Source organism: Euphorbia lathyris, chromosome 6 (genome assembly GCF_963576675.1).
Source record: "Euphorbia lathyris chromosome 6, ddEupLath1.1, whole genome shotgun sequence".
Taxonomy (NCBI): Eukaryota; Viridiplantae; Streptophyta; class Magnoliopsida; order Malpighiales; family Euphorbiaceae; genus Euphorbia; species Euphorbia lathyris.
In genome coordinates this window covers 79,333,913-79,357,328 of record NC_088915.1, presented here as the reverse complement: position 1 = coordinate 79,357,328, position 23,416 = coordinate 79,333,913, and the positions used below count along the sequence as shown (strand labels likewise).

The following is a 23,416-nucleotide window of genomic DNA, read 5'->3' as shown; positions in this document are numbered from 1 at the left end:
AATATCAAATAAATTGGATTCTTTATCCTTGGCATTTTATCCGATATTAAACTTCGAAAATTTATGATAAAATATTAAATGGAAACTCCATTAATAATTCGACCAAGAACAATCCAACAGAAAACAAAAAAGGAAAATAATTGAAATTTGTAATGTACCGGAAGGGAAAAACTGAGCGCGAAAAGAATTGAAAAAGACTGTGAATCCCAAACTTAGGCAAATAAAGCAAAAATCTCAAATTTAAAAGAAAATTAATAAGAAAACTCAAAATTAGAAATTATCTATTAGAACTGCAAATATCATAAACATTAGAACCCTACGATTATGATATCACTATATAAAGCTAGGAAATGTTCTTACTATCCCCTTATTGATATGTTCCAATATTAAGACAATCTTTAACACTCTTTCAGCAGTATCAAGAGGTAATAATACATCTCCACCCGCTTCTAGAGTCTTTAAGATAGTCTTTTAAAATGAATTAGAGAAAATTAGCGTAAGTACATACATTTCAAAAGGTCCTGCAGCATTAGCGAGAATATGACCATATCCAAGTGAATGTACAGAGTACCTGAAAGGATGTATTTTAGCTGATGTGGTTCGGTTTGTATGTATGTAATAAAATGCTACGAGTAATAAAATGTGATAATTTTCCTAAAAAAAAAAAAAAATTAGCATTTTGTAGCATCTCTCTTGATAATTTGCCTCCTAATTTCAAATTCTTAATTTGAAGTATATATCATTTTCATTTTTTTTGTTTACCTAAGATTTTTAAATTTGAATATCTAAACATAATTAAATGTATTTGAATCTATCATTTGACAAATATTAGAATTAAAATCATGTGATTTTATATATGGACATTAAATTGGTTCTTCTCTAATTTTTTAGTAATATTTTGGTATCTCATCTCTTTTAATAATATTCTGTAATTATTTTATTAAATTCAATTATCTTATTTAATTTAATTTAAAAATAGTATACTAATATATATTTTAACTTATATATATAATAATATTTAAATATTGACAAAAAATTATTAATTTTTTTATATATCCCGTGCATAGCACAGGTACGAAGCTAGTTTTCTTGTAATCAAGCTAATCCTATCAATAAAATTGACTTTTTTTTTCAAAATCTTTGTGTCAATTTCGCACTTTATTTTTTGTAGCTATCATCGTTCCAGTAAAGCTTCTAAGCGGTACTAGGAACCCAAGAGGGAGATTTTCTCAGTCTTTGTGTCTCTTGCCAGTCGTTTCGTTTAAAAGTCAAGTTATTCGCACATTTATCATGTAATCATCTAAATTAATTGGAAATAATTTCCCTGGCATGCCCGTACTCCAATTCACACATGACAAGGTTGAGTTTGATAATATTTCAAAAATATCGCTAACAGTGAGATAAAAGAGAATAGAGTGATTAAAATTGTTTTTACATTGTACAATTTTTGTAAGAAAGATCAAACGTGTAGGTTGAGTCTTTTAGGTTTTCATCACTAGTTCTTTAGATAGTGTAGGTTCTTAAGTACATGTAATCTTAAGGTTGTAAGAGTTTTTAAATTAAGCTCGTAAAAATTGATGGGTGAGTTTCTTAAAGACTCGAGAAGTTTTGAGAGAAGTAGATAACAGGAAGATATTTACTTGGGTAGTTTTTAGGTTGTAAAAATTTCGCAGGCTTGATTTTTGTCAGTTAACAGAATTACAGTGGAAAATCTCGAGATTCTCCCGAAGTTGCCAAAACCTATGTAAATCGTGTGGCTAAACTTTTCTATCCCTACTCTTTTAATTATTATCTTTACATTTTATTTGCAAATATTCCATTAAAATCATTTTATTATATTTGCTTAAAAAGTTTTAAAAGATAACACTTAATATTTTTACTAAAAAGTAATTAATTTGCAAATTCATTTAATTCGTAAATATTTTAAAAGTGCAAATTAATACTATTGAACATAACATTTAATAAGTAAAAGATATAGTTTTTAAAAGGGAAATAAATATTATTCATCCATCTAACATTTATATAGTCATATTGGACTAACAAATAGTATCAGAGTCGATATCTTTTTGCTCAAAGTTTAATTATTAAGAGAAATCTATATAACTAATATAAATTTCTCCAGAAATATGTCTACACAATTTATTCCTGAAGGTTGATCAACCACAAGACTTCTTTTATTTGTAGGAACAAATTATACTTTTTAGAAAAATAGAATGATATCTATTGACATATTTGTTTGGAAAATTATTAGGGATGGTCCAAAGCAATCCATCAAAAATTGTTGATGGAATAAAAGTTGATAAAAAAAAATGAATTTACAAACGATGATTGGAAAGATTTACAATTAAATGTTAAAGCTATTAATGTTTTACATTGTGCTTTAGATATTAACGAATATCATTAATTCAGGATACACCACCAATGCGGAAAAAATATAAAATAAACTAGAGACCGCACAAGAAGGCATTATGAAACAAAAAAGATTTAATAGTGAATATGAGTTATTTAAAATGGAGGATACAAAAAGACTAAATGATGTAGATATTGTGGGAGTTAGCTTTTCTATGTTAATCCCGAGTTAATTTGTTGTGGTGTTTGTTTTGTCTTACTTTTCCCTGGAAAAAAAAAAAAAAACTAAATGATGTTAAACAAAAAAAAAATAAACATCACAATCAAAATCAAATGGTCATCAATATTTTTGTACTTCCATTTTTTCCATAATTTATTGTATTTTTATTTTTTTATACTTTAATCAATCCTAAATAGACAAATCACTTTTTCTCTCTCCTTAATGTCTCTTTTCTCCTTCTCTTCAATTTTTCACTCTTCCAATAACCAATTTCAATACAGCTTTCTCTCTCTAATAATATTTTCATCTAGTGATCGATTCCCTCTAACATACCTTTCAATTTCCACGTGGAATAATTTTCCTTGTAGAATTTAGAGGTAACTTGGAAGAATTTTCATGTATTTGTGGTTGTTAATTTCTCCAAATTCTTATTAATTTAAACTCTAATATAAAATAGGCTTAATACATCGTTAACTTGTCCAAAAAGCTTGATTGACCCCCTTAACTTTTAAAATGTTCAAATACGGAAGATCTATTACACGTATCTTAAAAAAAAAGTAAAACAATGGTATGCAATTCTAATATTAGAGAAGACAAGTTTTACAGTTGATTAAATAAGAACTTCCTTTTTAATCTATTCTATGAATTATATAATAACATTTTAGGACTCGTGCAATACATATTCCGAATTTAACTTTTTTTTTTTTACAACCGAGTAATTAATTTATTACATTTTACACAAATTCTGGAGGCTATCAGGACACTTTGAAAGTTCAAGGGGCAAATGATGTATTAAACCTATAAAATAATATAAAGTTTTTAAAAAAATTAATGTTTAGAGATCATAATGAATGTATTTTACCTCAAATATGCAAAATCGATTTTTTTTTTAGGAAATTCATGTAAGTCGTCAAAGATGATTATACTAACAAGTAATAATGACTCGTACAGACATCTTTGAACATGTTGAAAAAGAAGAAAGTGAAAGCACTCACAAGCCACATATTATAACGTTTGGACAAATCATGGGAAACTAAGAACAATGGCTGCCAAAAGAAGTTTTCTGCATTTTTTGCTTTTTATCCTTCACTTCTCATCATACGATTCTCTTGATATCATCACCACAAACCAAACCTTCCAAGATGGACATCTTCTTATCTCCGAAAATGGCAAGTTTGCATTCGGGTTCTTCACTCCTGGCAATTCGGCTCACAGATATGTTGGAATATGGTTCCACAAAATTTCACAACTTGTAGTGTGGGTAGCAAACAGAAACAGTCCAATCAATGGCTCTTCCGGGTTTCTATCATTCGACCGATATGGGAAACTTGTTCTCTATAATGATCCTCGACGAAAAATTCCACTATGGTTTACTAATGTTTCGGGCGAAGTAGATGATCCTTGTGTTGCTCAACTATTGGATTCAGGAAATTTGGTTTTGCTTCAGGGGAGAAGTAGAACAGTTGTGTGGCAAAGCTTTGATCATCTCACTGATACTTTTCTACCAGGTGCCAAAGGAGGGAAGAATTTCAAGACAGGTCAAGAATGGAGCTTGACATCATGGAGATCAGAAGATGATCCGGGAACAGGAAAATTCTCCGTTAAAATCGACCACAGAGGCACACCACAAGTCTTTTTGTACGAGGGCACAAAACCACGCCATCGCCAACACATATGGCCGCATAGGAGATTCTCTGAAATATACAAGGGTGTTTACAATCGAAATGAAGAGGAGGCGCATTTGGTCATTGAGATTAATGATACTTCAAAGACAATTATCATAGTAGCAACGGTGGACTATGCAGGAATTTACAAGTGGCTGAGGTGGAGCGAGAGCAGTAGCCAATGGAAAGAGTTTGTATCAGTGCCTAAACACACATGTGATCTGTATGGAAGATGTGGCGCGTATGGTAAGTGTACTCCTAGCAATCCTGATACATTTGAATGTTCTTGCTTACCTGGTTATGAACCCAGATCCCCGATGGATTGGCACCTGAGAGATGCATCAGGAGGATGTATCAGGAAGCGAATGGAATCTGCCTCAGTGTGCAAAAGTGGAGAAGGCTTTTTGAAAGTTGAAAATCTCAAGTTTCCAGACACTTCATCTGTAGCTTGGTTGCGTATGAATATTAGCCATCGACAATGTGAAAGGGAATGCCTGATGAATTGTTCCTGCTCTGCATATGCAAGTGTAGATAATGATTTATCAGAGAATGACTGCTTGACATGGTATGGGGAATTAATAGACACAGTGGATCACGTAGATGGTAATGGCGGATTTGACATGTATGTTCGTGTAGATGCACTTGAACTAGGTAATTTTTTTTTTTCCAGTACCATTCTTCAAAACACAGATCATAAACAAAATGAACAGGCTTTATGTGTCAAAATGTATAGTCTACTATGGCTATGCTGCACAAATTCTCTTCTTTCATTCTAGCCTTACCTTTTACTTCTTTATTTGAAGCCAGAAGCTAGAAATTATAAATTTCTCTTCCTCTTTCTTTTGTTGAGGAACAATTTATTTCCATTACTGCAGCTGAAAATACTATACAATCAAATGCTTTTCTCAGAATTGGCGTAAAGATTCTAATAGTTCCTGTCGCTTCAGTATGGCTTACAGTTATCTTTTTTGCCTATTTATGGATTAAGAGGAGGAAAAGAAGAGGTAAGGAACCCATGAGTCTCTGTTCTTAATTTTTGCTACTAAAGCACATTATAACCAAACTATCCTCATTATAGCAACAAAGAACAAACAGGACAAAAGGCTATTCAATCCTGCATCTGGTTCAATCTACTACAAAAATACTTTAGTGGCAAGTGAGCTTGAGCAGGCAAGTCGTCCACAAGACGTATCATTTTTCGACCTTAGCATCATTGTTGCAGCCACTGATAACTTTTCTCCCGCTAACAAACTTGGCCAGGGTGGTTTTGGTATAGTTTACAAGGTAGTTTGCTCATACAATATTTGAATGCTCTATTTCTGTAAATGTTATATTCAGCAACAGCATGAGAAAAAGAAATTCTGTGAAAATTGACTCTTCTTTCAGGGTCAGTTATCTAATGGGAAAGAAGTTGCTGTAAAACGACTATCCACTAATTCAGGGCAAGGGATAGAAGAGCTTAAAAATGAAGTTATGCTTATTGCAAAGCTTCAGCACAGGAATCTTGTGAAGCTTCTAGGATGTTGCATTGAGGGAGGAGAACAAATGTTAATTTATGAATATCTGCCAAACAAATCCTTGGATACATTTCTCTTTGGTAAGTAAATTTTATGTATCTAGTATTCTGGGTTATCTGGTTGTCTAATTTTAAAGTGTTTCAAATGAAATAGACTTAGGTGCAGACACAACATCATTATAGAGTAACTGATAGAGAAACGTAATATATAATGTTATATGATAATTAACCGGCAATAAAGGAATAAAAGTGATGCGGACATCCTAACTGGGATCACTGATCACGCGCGCTTTGGCGGATCCTCAAACATCAGACCCACGGAGGTTGTACCTAGGAGGGCGGATCCCCAGGACATACAAGCGGGGCGGATCTAGGAGTACGCCAGAAGGCGTATCAACATCTACCCTGGGCGGATCTCTAAGGTTTACTTCCTCCCGAAGTAATTCACCAACAACCCTCACAATCCGTACCTGTACCATTGTACTGATTGTCGGGGCGTATCACCCATTTTACCCTTTTATGGATAGCCTTATCGGAACCCTAGTAGGGGTAGTCCTTGTCTTTTATTATCATTAGTAGGAGGTATTTAAACCCTCATTTTGTAAGGATGTAACAACTTTTATCAATCAAACATTATTCTCTTTGAGAACTGAAGGTTTATACCTTGTTATTGGGATTCACTCCTTCTAGTTTAGCTAGAGAAGAAACTCTTTGTTGGTTTACGATTAAAACCTCCATTTATCGCTTTCAATCTGTATCAGTTGGTATCAGAGCCGATCGTTTCCTAACCCGAAACTTCTTTTGGCAATGGTTCAACCCCGACAACCGCAAGATTCCATGGAAACCAGTGACCGGAGGTATGAGGAGCTGAGGGAGCACCTCGCGGAGCAGATCCAGGCCAGCCATGAGCGGCAGAGGCAAACCGACCAACGGTTCCTGGAGCTGGCCACCTCCCTAGAAAACTTCAAACTGGAGATTCGGGCTCTAATCCGACCAAACGCGGGAGGATCAACCCAGAGAAAGGAAGGAATCCCTGAACAACAGCTTCCACAAATGGATCCTAGGGATCCTGAGGTAAGAAGACCCAACTTTGTCCTTGTGCATAACGCTGATAGTGATGACTTTGAGGGTATCGGAAATGATGATACCGTTAGAACTATGAGGGATGTTGGGCCTGTTGACGACCGACGTGTGGAGGTTGCTAGAGTATACCCAGGTCTAGGAAACTTTGATAGAGATGATGCCTTTAAGCTAAAAATAGACTTACCGTCTTTTGGAGGCGAACTGGACATAGAGGGATTCTTAGTCTGGTTATCGGAAGTAGAACGTTTCTTTGAGTATGCTGGGATTCCTGATGAGAGGAAAGTAAGGCTGGTGGCGTATCGCCTGAAGGGTGGCGCATCAGTCTGGTGGGATCAGATGAGGGAAGAAAGAAGAAGAGGGGGCAGAGATCCGATTAGATCTTGGCTACGGATGAAGGCGATGTTGAGGGAGCGGTTCCTACCGCCGGATTATGAGCAGTATATCTACAGCTCCTACAGGGGATGCTCTCAAGGGACCCGAAGTGTTCATGAGTATACCTCCGAGTTCTTGAGGCTTTCGGCAAGGGCCAACTTGTCAGAAACTGAAAGCCAAAAGACCTCTAAATATCTAGAAGGGTTGAGATACAACATCCAGGATCGTATTGGCACACAGATGGTGGTGCGGGTACAAGATGCCAGAAATTTAGCCCTCAAGGCTGAATCTCAACTAACCGGGAGATCCAGGAGATCCGCCACTACTGAGTATACGCCTGGAGGAAGAGATCACGTGAGGTCTTATGACAAAGGCAAGCAGGTGGCGAGTGCCAGTGGGGCCAAGGTTAACAGTGTGGGGAGGGGATCTGTCGGAGATACTAGGCCATACAAGGAAGCACCTATACCACCTAAGAGCAACAATCCGTATGCGAGGCCAGCGCCTTTCAAATGTTTTCGGTGCAATGAGCCAGGCCATAGATCCAACGAATGTCCTAGGAGGAAGAGCGCCAACATGGTGGAGAGGTATGAAGATGACTATGACGAAGGGGATGAAGTATTTTGTGAACCCTTAGGAGAAGATGATGATGAGGCGGATGAAGAGAGATACGTCATTCATGTTGTACGGCGTTTGTTAGTCTCCAGCCGGATAGAGGGAGATCAGAGGCACCGACTATTCAAGACCCGCTGTCTTGTGAAAGGTGGGCGATGCAATGTGATAATAGATAGTGGGAGCCAAGAGAACATTGTGAGCAGCAGCGCCGTTCAGAAGTTCGGGTTGTTGGCGGAGGCGCATCCCGACCCTTATAGAGTGGGATGGATAAAAAACGTGGGTGAGCTTAGGGTGACCCAGAGATGCAGGGTACCTATTGTGATTGGTGATTACAGTGATGAAGTCTGTTGTGATGTGGTCGATATGGATGCCTGCCACCTATTGTTGGGCCGACCCTGGCAGTTTGATAACGACGCCATCCACGCCGGAAGAGAGAACACTTACAGATTTGTGAAGAATGGGGTGAAGTTCGTCCTTACGCCAATGATGAGAGAGCCAAAGGCCGACGAGAAGTCTACCTTGGTAGTCTGCCCTACACACAAATCATTTGTCAGTGAATGTGAAGAGAGCCAAATGGTGTATGTGGTAATGGTTAAGGCGAATCACGAATCCGCCCAAAGGGACGAGAGGGAGATCCCGACTGAGGTGACCCGCCTACTTGGCGAATATCAAGAACTGTTCCCTGAAGGGCTGCCGAGTGGGTTACCACCTTTGAGGGACATCCAGCATCATATCGATCTTGTGCCCGGGGCTAGTTTACCAAGCCTTCCCCACTATCGGATGAGTCCAAAGGAAAATGACATCATGAGACAGAAAGTGGAAGAGCTCATTGAGATGGGATACGTTAGAGAAAGTATGAGTCCATGCGCCGTCCCAACCCTACTTACGCCCAAGAAGGATGGATCTTGGCGGATGTGTGTGGACAGCAGGGCTATCAACAAGATCACTATCAAGTATAAGTTCCCTATTCCAAGCTGGATGATATGCTAGACCAGCTTGGCGGATTCCGAGTTTTCTCCAAGATTGATCTCAGGAGCGGTTATCATCAGATACGAATTCGATCTGGGGATGAGTGGAAAACCGCCTTCAAAACTAGGGATGGATTGTATGAGTGGTTAGTTATGCCATTTGGGATGACTAACGCCCCTAGTACTTTCATGAGGCTGATGAATCAGGTACTTCGCCCGGTGATTGGAAAATTTGTAGTTGTGTACTTTGATGACATCCTGATTCATAGCGAGACCTTGGTGGATCATGTGGAGCATTTACGAATAGTGTTTGACCTATTAAGGAAACACCAGTTATACGCCAACACTAAGAAGTGTGACTTCGTCATGGAAAGTCTGGTTTTCCTTGGGTTCGTGGTTAGTGGCGATGGGGTCCAAGTTGATGGGGAGAAGGTAAGAGCCATCCGAGAATGGCCTACTCCGAGGAATGTGGGGGATATCAGGATATCAGGAGTTTTCATGGGTTAGCAACATTTTATCGTCGATTCATCAAAAACTTCAGTTCCATAGTGGCCCCGTTGACGGAATGTTTGAAGAAAGGAAGGGGGTTCGAGTGGGCGGATGCCCAAGAGAAGAGCTTCGCCCTGATCAAGGAAAAGTTGAGTACATCGCCCGTGCAGGCGTATCCCAATTTTGATAAACTGTTCGAAGTTGAGTGTGATGCCAGTGGAGTTGGGATTGGTGGAGTCTTGATGCAAGAAAAGAGGCCCATTGCATATTTCAGTGAGAAGCTCTGTGAGGCACGGCAAAAGTGGGCCACGTATGATCAAGAGTTCTATGCCGTAGTGAGGGCGTTGAGAGTGTGGGAACATTATTTGGTAGGGAAAGAATTCATCCTCTACACTGACCACCAAGCTCTCAAGTACCTGGGAAGTCAGAAGCAGCTTCGAAGCTCCATGCATGCCCGGTGGTCCGCCTTCATAGATAAGTTCCCCTATAAGCTTATCCATAAGGCTGGAAAACAGAACAAAGTGGCGGACGCCTTGAGCCGAAGGGTATCACTAATAAAAACAGTCAGTCTGGAGACCGATTGTTTTGAACACATCAGAGGAGAATACTTGGCGGACCCTGACTTTGGCAATATCTGGGAGAAGTGTCAACACCAGCATGGGGATGGGGCGTATCACCTGATGGATGAGTATCTCATGAAGGGCAACCAACTTTGCTTACCCTGCACTTCCATCCGCGAGAAGGTTATCCGTGATCTACATAGCGGATCCCTTGGAGGACATTTTGCGCGAGACAAGACATATGAAGCAGTGAGTTCCCATTATTTATGGCCTAAGATGAGAAGAGATGTTGCCTACTTAGTCGAACGATGCTATATTTGCCAGACCGCCAAGGGACGCACTACAAATACTGGATTGCAGTTACCTTTGCCTGTGCCAGAGACCATATGGGAGGATCTGTCCATGGACTTCGTCCTAGGGTTACCCAGAACTCAGAGGGGCATGGATTCCATCTTTGTCGTGGTTGATCGGTTTTCAAAGATGGCTCACTTCATACCATGTCGCAAGACTAATGATGCCTCAGCGACTGCTAAGCTATTTTTTAAAGAGATTGTCAGGCTACATGGAGTGCCTAAGAGCATTGTCTCGGATCGTGACACGAAGTTCCTCAGTCACTTCTGGCGGACGTTGTGGGCTCTGTTTGATACGTCTCTGAAGTTTAGTACCACCGCCCACCCTCAAACAGACGGACAGACAGAAGTGGTCAATAGAACTTTGGGAAACTTACTGCGCAGCAAATGTAAGGATAAGCCCAGGATGTGGGATGTGGTTTTAGCCCAAGCTGAGTTCGCCTACAACGGCTCTGTACATTCGGGAACCGGGAGATCCCCATTTGAGGTGGTATACACAAAGACCCCGAATCACGTCCTTGATACTGCCAACCAACTGGCCAAGGATTACGTACAGATGCACCAAGAGGTAAGAGAGACTCTCGAGGAGAGAAACCAGAAATTAAAGGCTAAGGCGGATGAGCACCGCAGGGACCTACAGTTTGAAGTTGGGGATGAGGTTATGGTATATTTGGGCAAAGAGAGACTCGCCAACGCCCCAAGTAGCAAGCTTCGGCCTAGGAAATACGGGCCATATAAGATCACTAAAAAGGTTAATGCCAATGCCTATCATATAGCACTGCCGAATTGGCTTGGTAAAATCTCACCAGCATTCAACATCCGTGACCTTAGCCCATGGAAGCCGGATGGTACTTTGGAGTTCAACCAGGGCGGATCAGTGCCGAGGTCTTTTAAAGAAGGAGAGAATGATGCGGACATCCTAACTGGGATCACTGATCACGCGCGCTTTGGCGGATCCTCAAACATCAGACCCACGGAGGTTGTACCTAGAAGGGCGGATCCCCACGACATACAAGCGGGGCGGATCTAGGAGTACGCCGGAAGGCGTATCAACATCTACCCTGGGCGGATCTCTAAGGTTTACTTCCTCCCGAAGTAATTCACCAACAACCCTGACAATCCGTACCTGTACCATTGTACTGATTGTCGGGGCGTATCACCCATTTTACCCTTTTATGGATAGCCTTATCGGAACCCTAGTAGGGGTAGTCCTTGTCTTTTATTATCATTAGTAGAAGGTATTTAAACCCTCATTTTGTAAGGATGTAACAACTTTTATCAATCAAACATTATTCTCTTTGAGAACCGAAGGTTTATACCTTGTTATTGGGATTCACTCCTTCTAGTTTAGCTAGAGAAGAAACTCTTTGTTGGTTTACGATTAAAACCTCCATTTATAACTCTGACAATCCGTACCTGTACCATTGTACTGATTGTCGGGGTGTATCACCCATTTTACCCTTTTATGGATAGCCTTATCGGAACCCTAGTAGGGGTAGTCCTTGTCTTTTATTATCATTAGTAGGAGGTATTTAAACCCTCATTTTGTACTTGTCTTTTATTATCATTAGTAGGAGGTATTTAAACCCTCATTTTGTAAGGATGTAACAACTTTTATCAATCAAACATTATTCTCTTTGAGAACCGAAGGTTTATACCTTGTTATTGGGATTCACTCCTTCTAGTTTGGCTAGAGAAGAAACTTTTTGTTGGTTTACGATTAAAACCTCCATTTATCGCTTTCAATCTGTATCAAAAAGGGACATGTGGCAATCCTAGACATAATTGGCTATATCAGGGGTTTAAAGTGAGAAATGGGGGAGATATATATATATGTGGTATGAAAAGAGAAAGGTAGCTTTTGATTTATACATTTTGGGAATTTTTGTAGATTTCTGCTAAGAGAAAAAGGGATCATTCCCTTGGCAGTGCTTCGGCATTGATTTATAATTTGATTTTGTTCATCAACTTGTATCTAATATTATATCAGTTCTACTATTCGTCATCTATTGTGCATTCTACTTCTTGGTTTGATTTTTGTCCCTTTTATTCGTTCTTGCCCTTTTCTCATATAGCATTATCTAGCACATTTTCTGTTAGAAACCCTAATAAATAAAAATATAATAATCTAAAATCTTGATGTAGATCAAACAAGAAAACCATTCTTGGACTGGAAGAAACGCTTTGGTATTATAATTGGAATTGCTCGCGGGATGTTATATCTTCACCAGGATTCAAGGTTGACAATCATTCATAGGGATCTGAAATGCAGCAATATTCTACTAGATGCAAACATGAACCCAAAAATTTCAGATTTTGGCATGGCTAGAATATTCATGACTGATCAAATTCAAGAGAAGACAAACAAAGTTGTGGGGACATAGTAAGTATGAAATTTAGAACAGTTGGTCAATATGAATATCCATGGAAAAACTTGGAATACATGTTAAGTTTATTTTTCAACAATTTTCTTGTACAGTGGCTATATGTCTCCAGAGTATGCAATATTTGGAAAATTTTCAACAAAATCAGATGTGTTTAGTTTTGGGGTCATACTATTGGAGATTGTGAGTGCTAAGAAGAACAATGGCTTTCGTAAAGAGGATCCTTCCTTGAGCTTGATAGAATATGTAAGTGATGGAAATTCATAAGCACCAATCTATAAATCTAGGAATGAAGTACAAAATTAGCCCTATGATAGTTTGGGAGAATAGATTTAGACTCCGCTTATAGAACAGAGAAATGTTAACACTAACATTTTGTAGATGGAGCAATTTCAGACTTCAATAACGACATATAGCCCATTTCCATTAATTTGGTTCCATGTCTACACCACCTAAGCTCCATTAGTCCACTTGTAACCAAAGTTCGCAAATATTACATGGTTTTGTATATGGAGTCTACATTTTCTCCCCCGCAATAACCATAGGGCTATGTTTTTACCTCAGGAGACGTAGGCTTGGAACCAAATTAGGGAAAATTGACTACTGTTGGATCTGTCATTAATGGAGTCTAAAATTGCTCCATCTACAAAAGGTTAGTGCTAACCTTGCACTGTTTTACAGGTTCTGTTCTCCATTGGACTAAATTTGTACATTATCCCATAAATCTATAACTATAACGATTATATTCTCCATATGCTAATGCTTCAAAACATACAGGTGTGGGAACTATGGAGACAAAACAGAGGAATGGAGATTGTTGATTCATCAATGGAAGGATCATGTCCTATGAATGAAGCTTTGAGATGCATTCAAATTGGGCTTTTATGTGTTCAAGAAAATGCAGAGGACAGACCAACTGTGGTAGAAATAGTCCTAATGTTAGGGAGTGAAAAGGCTCTTCCCTCTCCAAAACAACCAGCTTACATTTACAGAAAATCTACCAATACTTCTTACTCCATAACAGCAGATGAGAATGCACCAAGTTCAATTAATGAAGTCACAATTAGCAGTTTAATAAGTCGCTAAACGCATAGGTTCTCAATCATCCAGCAACAGGAATTCATAATTTGTGAATACTAAGGAGAAATAACAACATACCTTATCGATTCGATTTGGGAATCTGAAAATCCGTGTCATATTTTCCACAGAGTCTGCATTAATTTTCTCGCTCTTCTTGTTCGGATAATGGAAAGCCATGACTTGGTTTGAGTTGGTATTGAAGTTCTTTTCTGTCTTCTTCGCTGCAACTGAACTCTCCAAAGTCCAAGAAGGCTTTCAGAAAAAAATTCGTAGTCATGAAGCCATTAAAACGACAATTGAGGAATTTCTGGCCACGTATAGATCGTGGTGGTGAGCAGGGTGACTAGTGACCGGCCCCGGTGGTCGTCGGCGGCGATAATTTCTACAATACTCCCCCGAACAATACACTGATTTATCCTGATTTTGTCTATTTTTCTTGATTAAGCTGATTTTTTAATACAGCACCAATTTTTTTAGAATGATTTGGGAGTATTAACTTATTAACGAATTAGTTAATATCATATGTAATTTTCCTTTTTAATATGTAATTTTTCTTTTTAATATTAATCATTTCTCATAAGGTCTGGTATGCAATATTGTTTTGATTGGTTAAATATAAGTATAGTAAAAAAATTCTCATGTGACACATTCATTTACCGCCTCCAAATTACTTATTATCACCCCTATTGGACAATTTTGCCCTTGGCATAAAAAAAAATTTCGAAATTGGGGAAAAAAGTTTTGAGAGAAAATTCAAAATTTAGCCTAAACGGATGCGGCATACCGTTCGACCCATGGCGAGAACGGATGCCGCATCCGTTCTCACCATGGTTCGAGCGGTATGCCGCATCCGTTCCCGCCATGGGTCGAATGGTATGCTGAATCCGTTCCCACCATGGGTCGGGTGGTATGCCGCATCCGTTTAGACTAAATTTTGAAATATGCAAAATCGTAAAATTTTTAGTGACGAAAAATACTAAATCATTCAATTTTTTGTGACGAAAAATGCAAAATCGTCATGAAAAATATATATTATTTTCATGAGTTCTTTGATAAAAAGATGTAAATCTTAATGTTTCCGACTCGTAATCATCCATTTTCGGGGTTCGGATTGTCACACATCAATTATTTTCATAACTTCAATTATTGTTGTTCGGGTTTATGATTTTGGAGAGAAAATTTTCAGTTTTTGAACAAAATTATGAGAAGGGCAAAAAAAGTCCAAAAAAAGTGGTGATAAATAATTTGGAGGTGGTATTTAGCAGTTGACTTTATATATGCAGATTATAATGTCAACTGCTAAATATCGCCTCCAAATTACTTATACAACTGATTAAGATAATAAAGATTTTTAAATTATAAACTCCAATAAAAAAAAATTTAGGGTTTCTTTTAGGTTTTTTCACGTATAGGTGAGAGTGTTGATTTTGCTTCTTCTGTGAGTAGATTTATGGAAGACGTTGCGAATTTATCTCTTAGTATCGAAGAGGATGTGGAGTTGAGTTTGGAGCCTGCAGACAAAGGAGGAGAATGGGGTTTAAATGAGTTCTGTTTGGTTGGTCGTTTTCTCACCGACCGATTAATCAAATTTCCAGTTATGAAACATTGACTGGCGGGACTGCGGAGGCTTGAAAAGGGAATTACCATCTATGAGTTAGGCAGGGGGAATTACCAATTGTAGCATACTTTGGACTTGAAGCGTATTATTGAAGATGGGCCTTAGACTTTTGATGTTCATCTCATCCTCATGCACCATTTACAATAAGGAGAAGTGTCGTCGATGGTTCTGCTTTTATTATTGAAGGTCTGAGTCCAAGCGCATGATGCACCTCTTGGCTACATATTTGTGTCAGATGGGAAGCTCTTAGGCCGATTTTTGGACGACTTTGTGGAATATGATGTTAAAAACAATGCGGGTGAATAGAAGAATTTATGAAGGTTCGTGTGACTATAGATTTCCGTGTACCCTTAAAGAGATGGAAAAAGATTAAACTCCAAAATAGGGTGGGAAGAGTTATGCAATTCAAGTATAAGTTCCAACAGCTAGTCCCATTCATAATGACGGGTTGTGCCCTAAACGATTCTCAATGGCGGAAGAAGATTTGAAACTAATGGGGTAAATGGATTAGGGCATCAAACTTGTGTGATTATAAGAGGGAGAGAGAAGTGGCTACGAGAAGATGGAGGTAGTGTGTACGACTTGAATTAATAGTGGAATATCAGTGGCCATGGAAGCTGAAGTTTTGAATAATAACAACAGTAATGGGAGCAAGCCTGTTGACTAAGAAACAACTACCTCTAAGATTTTGATCCATAATGGTCGCACTATGAGAAGTGACGAATACATGATTGCTCTGCTGGGGGCAAATTTACACCTGTGTGGTCTAGTATTAATTTTTTTCGTACAAAAAGATATTCCGCTCTTCGTCTTCCAACAACAGTCATATTCCTCAAGCCCAACTCAGTTCATCTTTCTCAATTTGCTTTTATATTCCTTAAGTTCATCAACATGTATTTTTCCTTTGAATTTTTGTTCAATCTATACATTTTCTCTCTTATATGTCCTTTATCTCTACCTTGATTCATCATTTGGATTTTTTCTATTGTCTATTCTCTTTAATTACTAGAAATCTAATCATTAACATCAATGAGATTGAAGATAAGTTGAGTTGACAAAAGAAAGAAAGAGGTTGACAGTAGGAGATAATAATTACCCCAGTAAAAGAGAAGATTTTTATACTTAACACAAGGCCTAAAAAATGGATAAGATTAGGATTTTAGGTGTGAAACGATTGAAGGTCTTCTTTGAATATAGATTATTAATATGAAAGACAATAACATATAATAAACTAAGAACATACTCAGTCGTCTTCCCTTCATGTCATTAAGAATTTAGCTCTTCAAATTTGAATTTTACTATTTAGTTATATTACACCAGTTGTACTAAGCTCGAGGGGGTGATGATCAGAAACATTTGCTAAGAAGCAAGTCAATCTAGCCTCTTGGAGAGCTTCTAACCACTCAATCGACACTACACATTTGTCTAACCTCTCTTCAATAAATTGATCGATCCCACACCTTTCTTCCACGTGTAGATATACCCCAACATGGAAAGTAAACCTAAGATCGAGGTTGGATTTCCAAAAAAACCTGAGATCGGAGCCAGAGAATAGAATTGTGTTGGGCGTCAAAAGAACGACGGTGAAAATCAAAAGCTATAGGGATGATAGCACCGATGGGACGAGTCTAGACATATTGGCGAGACCAAAATAAAAAATGCATAGGGCATGTGGGCAAGTGGGAAGCAAAGAAGATCCTAGAAGCTGCTGGGAGGCATATCTAATATCAGATACGCGTGGATGTTAAGAGAGAAGAAGAAATACAAGTTGAATATGCTAAAGAAAGTAAGCTAGGGTCGCGCTGCAAATCCAAATCCGAACACAACGCAAAGTAAGAGATAAACAAAGTTACTAAGATGCTTTGGAAGGATGTATAACGTCCTAAGAATATCACTTTTGGAAATTCATGATTTCTGAAATTCCAAATTTCTGGAATTTCTAGAATTTCGGAAATTTTAGCATTTTTAGAAATTCTGAAACGAATTCTCAAAATTTTGAAAATTCAAGAAAATTCCGGAATTTCAAAATTTTGAAACTTAAGCATTTTTTGAAATTTCAGAAAATTCTAGATTTTTGAAAGTCCAAAATTCTGGAATTTCCGATTTCTTTTTTGTAATTTCTAGTATTTCTAGAAATTGAAGAATACTAATATTTTTAGAATTTTGAAAATTGGAGAACATTGATCCTCTTTTTCCACAGCTACGAATGTGAACTAATTCTAGCCTAGTTTTATATTTTACAAATATTGAGATTTTTTAATAGATTGGATACATAACAACTTAAGTAATTTATTTATGGATTAAAATTATATTAATTTGGTTATAACCCATCCAATAAAATAAATAAATTAATAAACTTGTTATTTTAGTTTTGGTTTTGGATTTGGATTGGATAATAAATGGTAGGCTTAATACACAAATAAACTCATGAACTTGTTCAAATGTTACAACTGTTCCTTCAAATTTTCAATTGTAACAATTTATCCCTTAAACTTGTCCAATTGTAAAACATAACCTCAAATTGGGAATTTTTTTACCCTGTACTTGAAGCAACAGTAAAAACGTTTCCCCGGATTTGTATCACGCCAAAAATCTGATTATCACACTCCACGAGCGTTGCAGTTTTTGTATTTCACGTATTTCTTCAATTGCAGTCCATGTCAGCAATTTGAGGTTATATTTTACAATTGGACAAGTTTAAGAGGTTATGTTTTACAGTTAGATAAGTTTGAGGAGTAAGTTGTTACAATTGAAAGTTCGGGAGGGCAGTTGCAACATTTGGATAAATTTAGGTGGTTATTTGTATATTAGGCCTAAATTATAAATACATGGATTAATAAATTATAAATACACGGATTGGAGCCATTCCCATCGGTAATCACCAACGGTTGGCTCCTCCTCTAACGGTTTTAGTGAGTGACATTCAATCCCGTCAAATGAGATCGACAGCATGTAATTTTTGAATGACACTCTAGAATCAGGAAGCGAGAACGCCGAAACTGTAGTGCCAACTGAATCACACACTCGACTGTAATTTCCGATCAGCGCACATCATAGTGCACTGCCGGCTGCCAGGCGCCCTCCATTCAGGTAAATTCTTTTGCATCCCTGCTCACCCTAGAATACAAAAAGCGAGAACGAAGAACGAAACTGAAACTGTTATGTCAAATGAATCGCAGTCTCAGTTTCCATTCTAATTCGAATAACACCGGGAGCAAGAACAAGGAGAAAATCAATGGAGAGTTAAGAAAACGAAGGGATTTTGGACAAACACGAAACATTTGGTGCAGCATTTCTGAAATTCCAAAATGGAATCGACAATGTAAGTTTTCATTTCTCAAAGTAGAAAGTAATTTACAAATTCATTTCCGCAATCAGTGATTAGCAATCAGTATCTTTAGCGACTCACTAAACTGGAAATTGTGAGTTCATTTATAGAACATGCTGCATTCTCATCTGATGTTAATGAGTTAGAACTATTGGTAGATTTTCTGAAAATGAAAGCTGGTTGTTTTGGATAGGGAGGAGCCTTTTCACTCCCTAACATTAGGACTACTTCTACCATAGTTGGTCTGTCCTCTGCATTTTCTTGTACACATAAAAGCCCAATTTGAATGCATCTCAAAGCTTCATCCCTAGGATACGACCCTTCCAGTGATGAATCAACAATCTCAATTCCTCTGTCTTGTCTCCATAGTTCCCACACCTGTATGCTTTATGGCATTAGTATAAAAAAAAAGGGCGGCCCGGTGCACAACGCTCCCACCACAAGGGTGTAGTGGGGGCAAGCCTTCCCCTGCCAATTTATTTGGCAAGAGGCCGCTTTATGGCATTAGTATATGGAGAATAAAATAAGTTATAGATTGGTGTTTAAAGTCTATGAGTTTCCATCACTTACATGGTCTATCAAGCTCAAGGAAGGATCCTCTTTGTGAAAGTCATTGTTCTTCTTGGCACTCACAATCTCCAACATTATAACCCCAAAACTAAACACATCTGATTTTGCTGAAAATTTTCCAAATAATCCATACTCCGGAGACATATAGCCACTGAAGAAGAAAATTGTTGAAAAATAAACTTTACATGTATTCCAAGCTTTGTTCGTGGATGTTCACATCATAGTTATTAAAGGAGGATGGCGCACTAAGGCGCTAAGGGTTCTGGAGCCTTGGCGCATGGCGCAAGGCGGTTGCACGCTCTATCACTTACAAAAACAAAAATTATAAAACCATAAAAATGCAACCCCATGTTAGAAAGCTAAAGTTGAATACTAAATCCTAAGTTCTACTCCTGATCAAAACTCTCCAAATTCATCACTCCTGTTGAATTCAAATTCCCCTTGGCTGCTTTGTTTCTGTTTGAATTCGTTTTCCCTGTTTTGTTCTACTAAACTTCTTCCTCTTATAATCAGACTCTGTCGCTTCCTCTTCTAACTGTCTCTTCTTCTTCTAATTAATTCAAACCTATAATCTCTCTCTTCCTTTTTTAATATTTGTGTTTTTTCTCATTTGGAACCGTTCAAAACACTTGTTCCAGATATGTAACTGTCAAAAAAACCATAAAACTGCCCCTATGTCACCAAGGCGCCTTGGTGCGCCTATGGCAACTGCCCCTTGGTGCAAAATGGCGCATGCCACGGCGTTTGCGCCACGCCACGCCATGGGGTGTCATGGTGCTAAGGCCTGCACCTGGTGCACCATGCGCCAAAGGCACGGCTTTAATAACTATGGTTCACATTGACAAAATATTGTGTAGTTCATACTTACTATGTCCCCACAACTCTGTTTGTCTTCTCTTGAATTTGATCAGTCCTGAATATTCTAGCCATTCCAAAATCTGAAATTTTAGGGTTCATGTTTGCATCTAGTAAAATGTTGCTGCATTTTAGATCCCTATGAATGATTTTCAACCTTGAATCTTGGTGAAGATATAAGATGCCACGAGCAATTCCAGTTATAATATCAAAGCGTTTCCTCCAGTCCAAGATAGATCTTCTTGTTTGATCTACATAAAGATTTGCTACGTTTACTCTTGAAAGTTTATAGTTAAACAGGTAATAATACTCAAAGAACTAGATACATGATGAAAAATTACTTACCAAAAATAAATGAATCCAGTGATTTGTTTGGCAGATATTCATAAATCAACATTTCTTCTCCTCCCTCAATGCAACATCCTAGAAGCTTCACAAGATTCCTGTGCTGAAGCTTTGCAATCAGCATGATTTCATTTCTAAGTTCTTCTATCCCTTGCCCTGAATTAGTGGATAAACGTTTTACAGCAACTTCTTTCCCATCAGATAGCTGACCCTGAACCAATTATTAGAATTTAGAAGAATAAGTTTTCTCTGTGTTATCAATTAGAACTACTTATTTTCATGTTGTTGCTAAACATCACAATGACAGAACTAGAGCAAGCACATGTAATAAAGTATCTAAATATCGTATGAGCAAACTACCTTGTAAACTATACCAAAACCACCCTGGCCAAGTTTGTTTGTTGGAGAAAAATTATTTGTTGCTGTGACAATGATGCTGAAGTCAAAAAATAATATATCTTGGGGATGACTGCCCTGCTCAAGCTCACTTGCCACTAATGTATTTTTGTAGTATATTGAGCCAGATGTAGGATTAAATAGTCTGTTCTCCCGTCGCTTTTTTACTGCTGTCCTTTAAAAAATTCAAAGCTAATGGTTAATCTCCTTTATAAGTGGGTGTCATGAAACTGGAAGATCTATTCAGTTTCAGATGAACCCCCTTATCCCTATGTGCCTTAGTTCATCTTCAAAGCAATTGTGATTTTCATTAAATGAGTTAATTTGTTGTGTAGTTTATTATCAAAATGGAAGAGCAGAGATTCATGGGTTACTTACCTTCTTTTCTCCTCCTAATCCATAAGTAGGTGAATAAGATAAGTGTAACCCAAGCTGAAGCGACAGACAGTATTAGAATCTTCCAACCCTTTCTTAGAAAAACATTTGAATGTACGGCATTTTCAGCTGCATCAATTGAAATAGTATTTATCAAGAGAAGGCACAGGAAGATAAATTTGCAATTGTGGTTTAGCTTGATCAAGTAGACAATTATGCAGCACAGCCATAGACTAACATTTTGGCACCACCTTTCACTCTGTTTATGATCTATGTTTTTGAAAAATCATACAGAAAAGATAAAATACCTAGTTCAATTGCATCAACACGAACATACATATCAAACCCGCCATTACTATCCATATGATCCACTGTGTCAATTAATTCCCCATGCCATGTTAAACATTCATTCCCTGATTCATTATTCACCACGCTTGCATATGCAGAGCAGGAACAATCCCTCAAGCATTCCCGTTCACATTCTAGATGGCTGATATTGATACGTAACAGAGCTGCAGACGAAGTGTCTGGAAACTTGACATGTTCAACTTTCAAAAAGCCTTCTCCACTGTTGCACAACGAGGAAGATTCCATTCGCTTTCTGGTACATCCTCCTGATCCATCTCGTAGATGCCAATCCCTTGGCAATCTGGGTTCATAACCAGGTAAACAAGAACATTCAAATGTATCAGGATTGCTAAGAGTACACTTACCATAGGCACCGCAATGTGCATAAAAGTCACATGGATATATAGGGGCTGACCAAAACTCCTTCCATTTTCCATCACTCTCACTCCACCTTAGCCACTTATAAGTTCCTGCATGATCCACCACTGCTATTATGAAAATGGAAGCCACATTCATGTGGAATGCCACATATGCCTCTTCTTGATTTACAACATAACTATAATTGTATGCATCAGAGAATCTCCTATGTGGCCATATATGTTGTCGCCAACGACGTTTTGTGCCCTCATAAAGGAAGATTTGTAGTGTGCCCTTTGGGTCTATTTCAATAGAGAAATCTCCGGTTCCTGGGTCATCTTCTGACCTCCATGAGGTTATTCTCCAGTCTAGGACTTTCTTCTTACTCATCCCATGTCTCATTCCCGGTAGATAGGTGTTAGTAGGATAATCAAAACTTTGCCATAAAATATTTCTCTTTCTGCCATGTAGCAAAACCAAGTTCCCAGAATCCAAGAGTTGAGCAACACAAGAATCAGTTGTTTCACTTGAAACATTTGTTGACCAAAGTGTACTTGTTTGGTAATGATCGGAATAGAGAACGAGGTTCCCATATTCGTTAATTGATAGAAACCCTGAAGAGCCATTGATTGGACTATTCCTGTTTGCTACCCACACTACAGATGATTCTGAAATTTTGAGGAAGTGGAACCATATTCCAAGATATGTATGAATTGAACTATGAGGAGTGAAGAATCCAAATGCAAACTTGCCATTTTTTGAGAGAAGAAGGTCACCTTTTTTTATGATCTGGTTTGTGGTAATGCTATCAAGGGAATTGTGTGATGGAAAATGAAGAAACAGAAGCAAACAAAGGAGGAAATTTTTTCTGGTCGCCATTGCAAATTCTATGGGGTTTCATTTATGGAGTTGCGTTATATGTTTGAACTTGATTTTGCGTGGTTGACTTTTGCTTTTGTTTTGGAAAACGGAATATAGCTTTGACAGGTTACTAGAAAATTATAATTTCTGAGTGCTTTCATTTTTCATCTCCACAGAATTGACCTTAATATTGTTTGATATGATCTTTTCATTCATTAGTATATGGGTGAATAGTTGCGTAAATTACCACTGAATTTTGAAGTCAATAAATTTTTATTAAAAATTTATTTAGTTTCAATATTGGACTTTTCTTTTTATTTTAATAAATTTGTTTTAACCAATTTTGACACCACATTAGACGAAATTTATTTTTATATATAACATGACAACTATGTGGCAACCATGTGTGACTACAAAAAAGTAAAAAATTTCAAGTAAATTAAATAAATAAAGAAATATATTTTTTTTACATTTTTTTCTCTGTCATGTGGTTGCCATCATAAGTAAGATTCATTCATTTTAAAAAAATGGCTGTCATGCCACTGTTTTAGTGATTTTTTCTATTTGAAATTGCCAGAATGACTTCATGCAATAAAAGAAAAGTTCAATGACTTTTTGAAACCAACCCCAAATTTCACTGACCATTTTTACAATTTACCCGCGAATAGTTGTTAGAATGTTCAAGAACTTTTTACTTATTAAGGCTGTAAACAGTT

General features: G+C 37.7%; 2 protein-coding genes and 1 long non-coding RNA gene across 7 annotated transcripts; 1 reads left to right on the top strand and 2 right to left on the bottom strand.

Moving 5' to 3' along the window:
• Positions 1–2,329: 2,329 nt before the first annotated feature.
• Positions 2,330–13,866, bottom strand: LOC136232153 (uncharacterized). Its single transcript, XR_010690339.1, has 3 exons — positions 13,726–13,866; positions 3,565–4,746; positions 2,330–2,615 (listed from the first exon to the last, which is right to left on the bottom strand). It is a non-coding gene; the product is annotated as an uncharacterized lncRNA (long non-coding RNA).
• Positions 3,612–13,732, top strand: LOC136232138 (G-type lectin S-receptor-like serine/threonine-protein kinase At1g11410). Of its 2 annotated transcripts, XR_010690317.1 has the most exons (8): positions 3,612–4,884; positions 5,109–5,237; positions 5,312–5,517; positions 5,620–5,830; positions 12,329–12,566; positions 12,663–12,813; positions 13,132–13,219; positions 13,345–13,480. XR_010690317.1 is itself a non-coding variant. In XM_066021183.1 (7 exons), exons 1-7 carry the CDS (start codon positions 3,612–3,614, stop codon positions 13,651–13,653), a joined length of 2,517 nt encoding a protein of 838 aa, XP_065877255.1. In that variant the 3' UTR covers positions 13,654–13,732. The 2 variants fall into 2 exon arrangements, 1 of the variants encoding a protein (XP_065877255.1); XM_066021183.1 differs by lacking the exon at positions 13,132–13,219 and having other exon boundaries at positions 13,345–13,732.
• Positions 13,867–18,574: 4,708 nt separating the features above from the next.
• LOC136232137 (G-type lectin S-receptor-like serine/threonine-protein kinase At1g11410) lies at positions 18,575–22,805 on the bottom strand. 4 transcript variants are annotated; one of them, XM_066021180.1, is made up of 7 exons: positions 21,443–22,800; positions 21,138–21,263; positions 20,724–20,926; positions 20,364–20,574; positions 20,032–20,284; positions 19,164–19,314; positions 18,575–18,971 (listed from the first exon to the last, which is right to left on the bottom strand). In XM_066021180.1, the coding sequence occupies exons 1-7, from the start codon at positions 22,716–22,718 to the stop codon at positions 18,663–18,665; spliced, it is 2,529 nt and encodes an 842-aa protein (XP_065877252.1). In that variant the 5' UTR covers positions 22,719–22,800; the 3' UTR covers positions 18,575–18,662. The 4 variants fall into 4 exon arrangements, with proteins under 4 accessions (XP_065877252.1, XP_065877251.1, XP_065877253.1 ...); XM_066021179.1 differs by having other exon boundaries at positions 20,724–20,929; positions 21,443–22,799; XM_066021181.1 differs by having other exon boundaries at positions 20,032–20,269; positions 20,724–20,929; positions 21,443–22,795.
• Positions 22,806–23,416: the final 611 nt, after the last annotated feature.

Excerpts from the sequence above, each read along its gene's own strand:
- LOC136232137 (XM_066021179.1), bottom strand. The coding sequence starts at position 22,718 with ATGGCGACCAGAAAAAATTTCCTCCTTTGTTTGCTTCTGTTTCTTCAT. Across the intron at positions 21,264-21,442 it reads TGTTGATGCAATTGAACTAG|CTGAAAATGCCGTACATTCA; the intron begins GTATTTTATCTT and ends CAATTGATGCAG. Across the intron at positions 19,315-20,031 it reads AACAGAGTTGTGGGGACATA|TGGCTATATGTCTCCGGAGT; the intron begins GTAAGTATGAAC and ends TTTCTTCTTCAG.
- LOC136232138 (XM_066021183.1), top strand. The coding sequence starts at position 3,612 with ATGGCTGCCAAAAGAAGTTTTCTGCATTTTTTGCTTTTTATCCTTCAC. Across the intron at positions 5,518-5,619 it reads GTTTTGGTATAGTTTACAAG|GGTCAGTTATCTAATGGGAA; the intron begins GTAGTTTGCTCA and ends CTCTTCTTTCAG. Across the intron at positions 12,567-12,662 it reads AACAAAGTTGTGGGGACATA|TGGCTATATGTCTCCAGAGT; the intron begins GTAAGTATGAAA and ends TTTCTTGTACAG.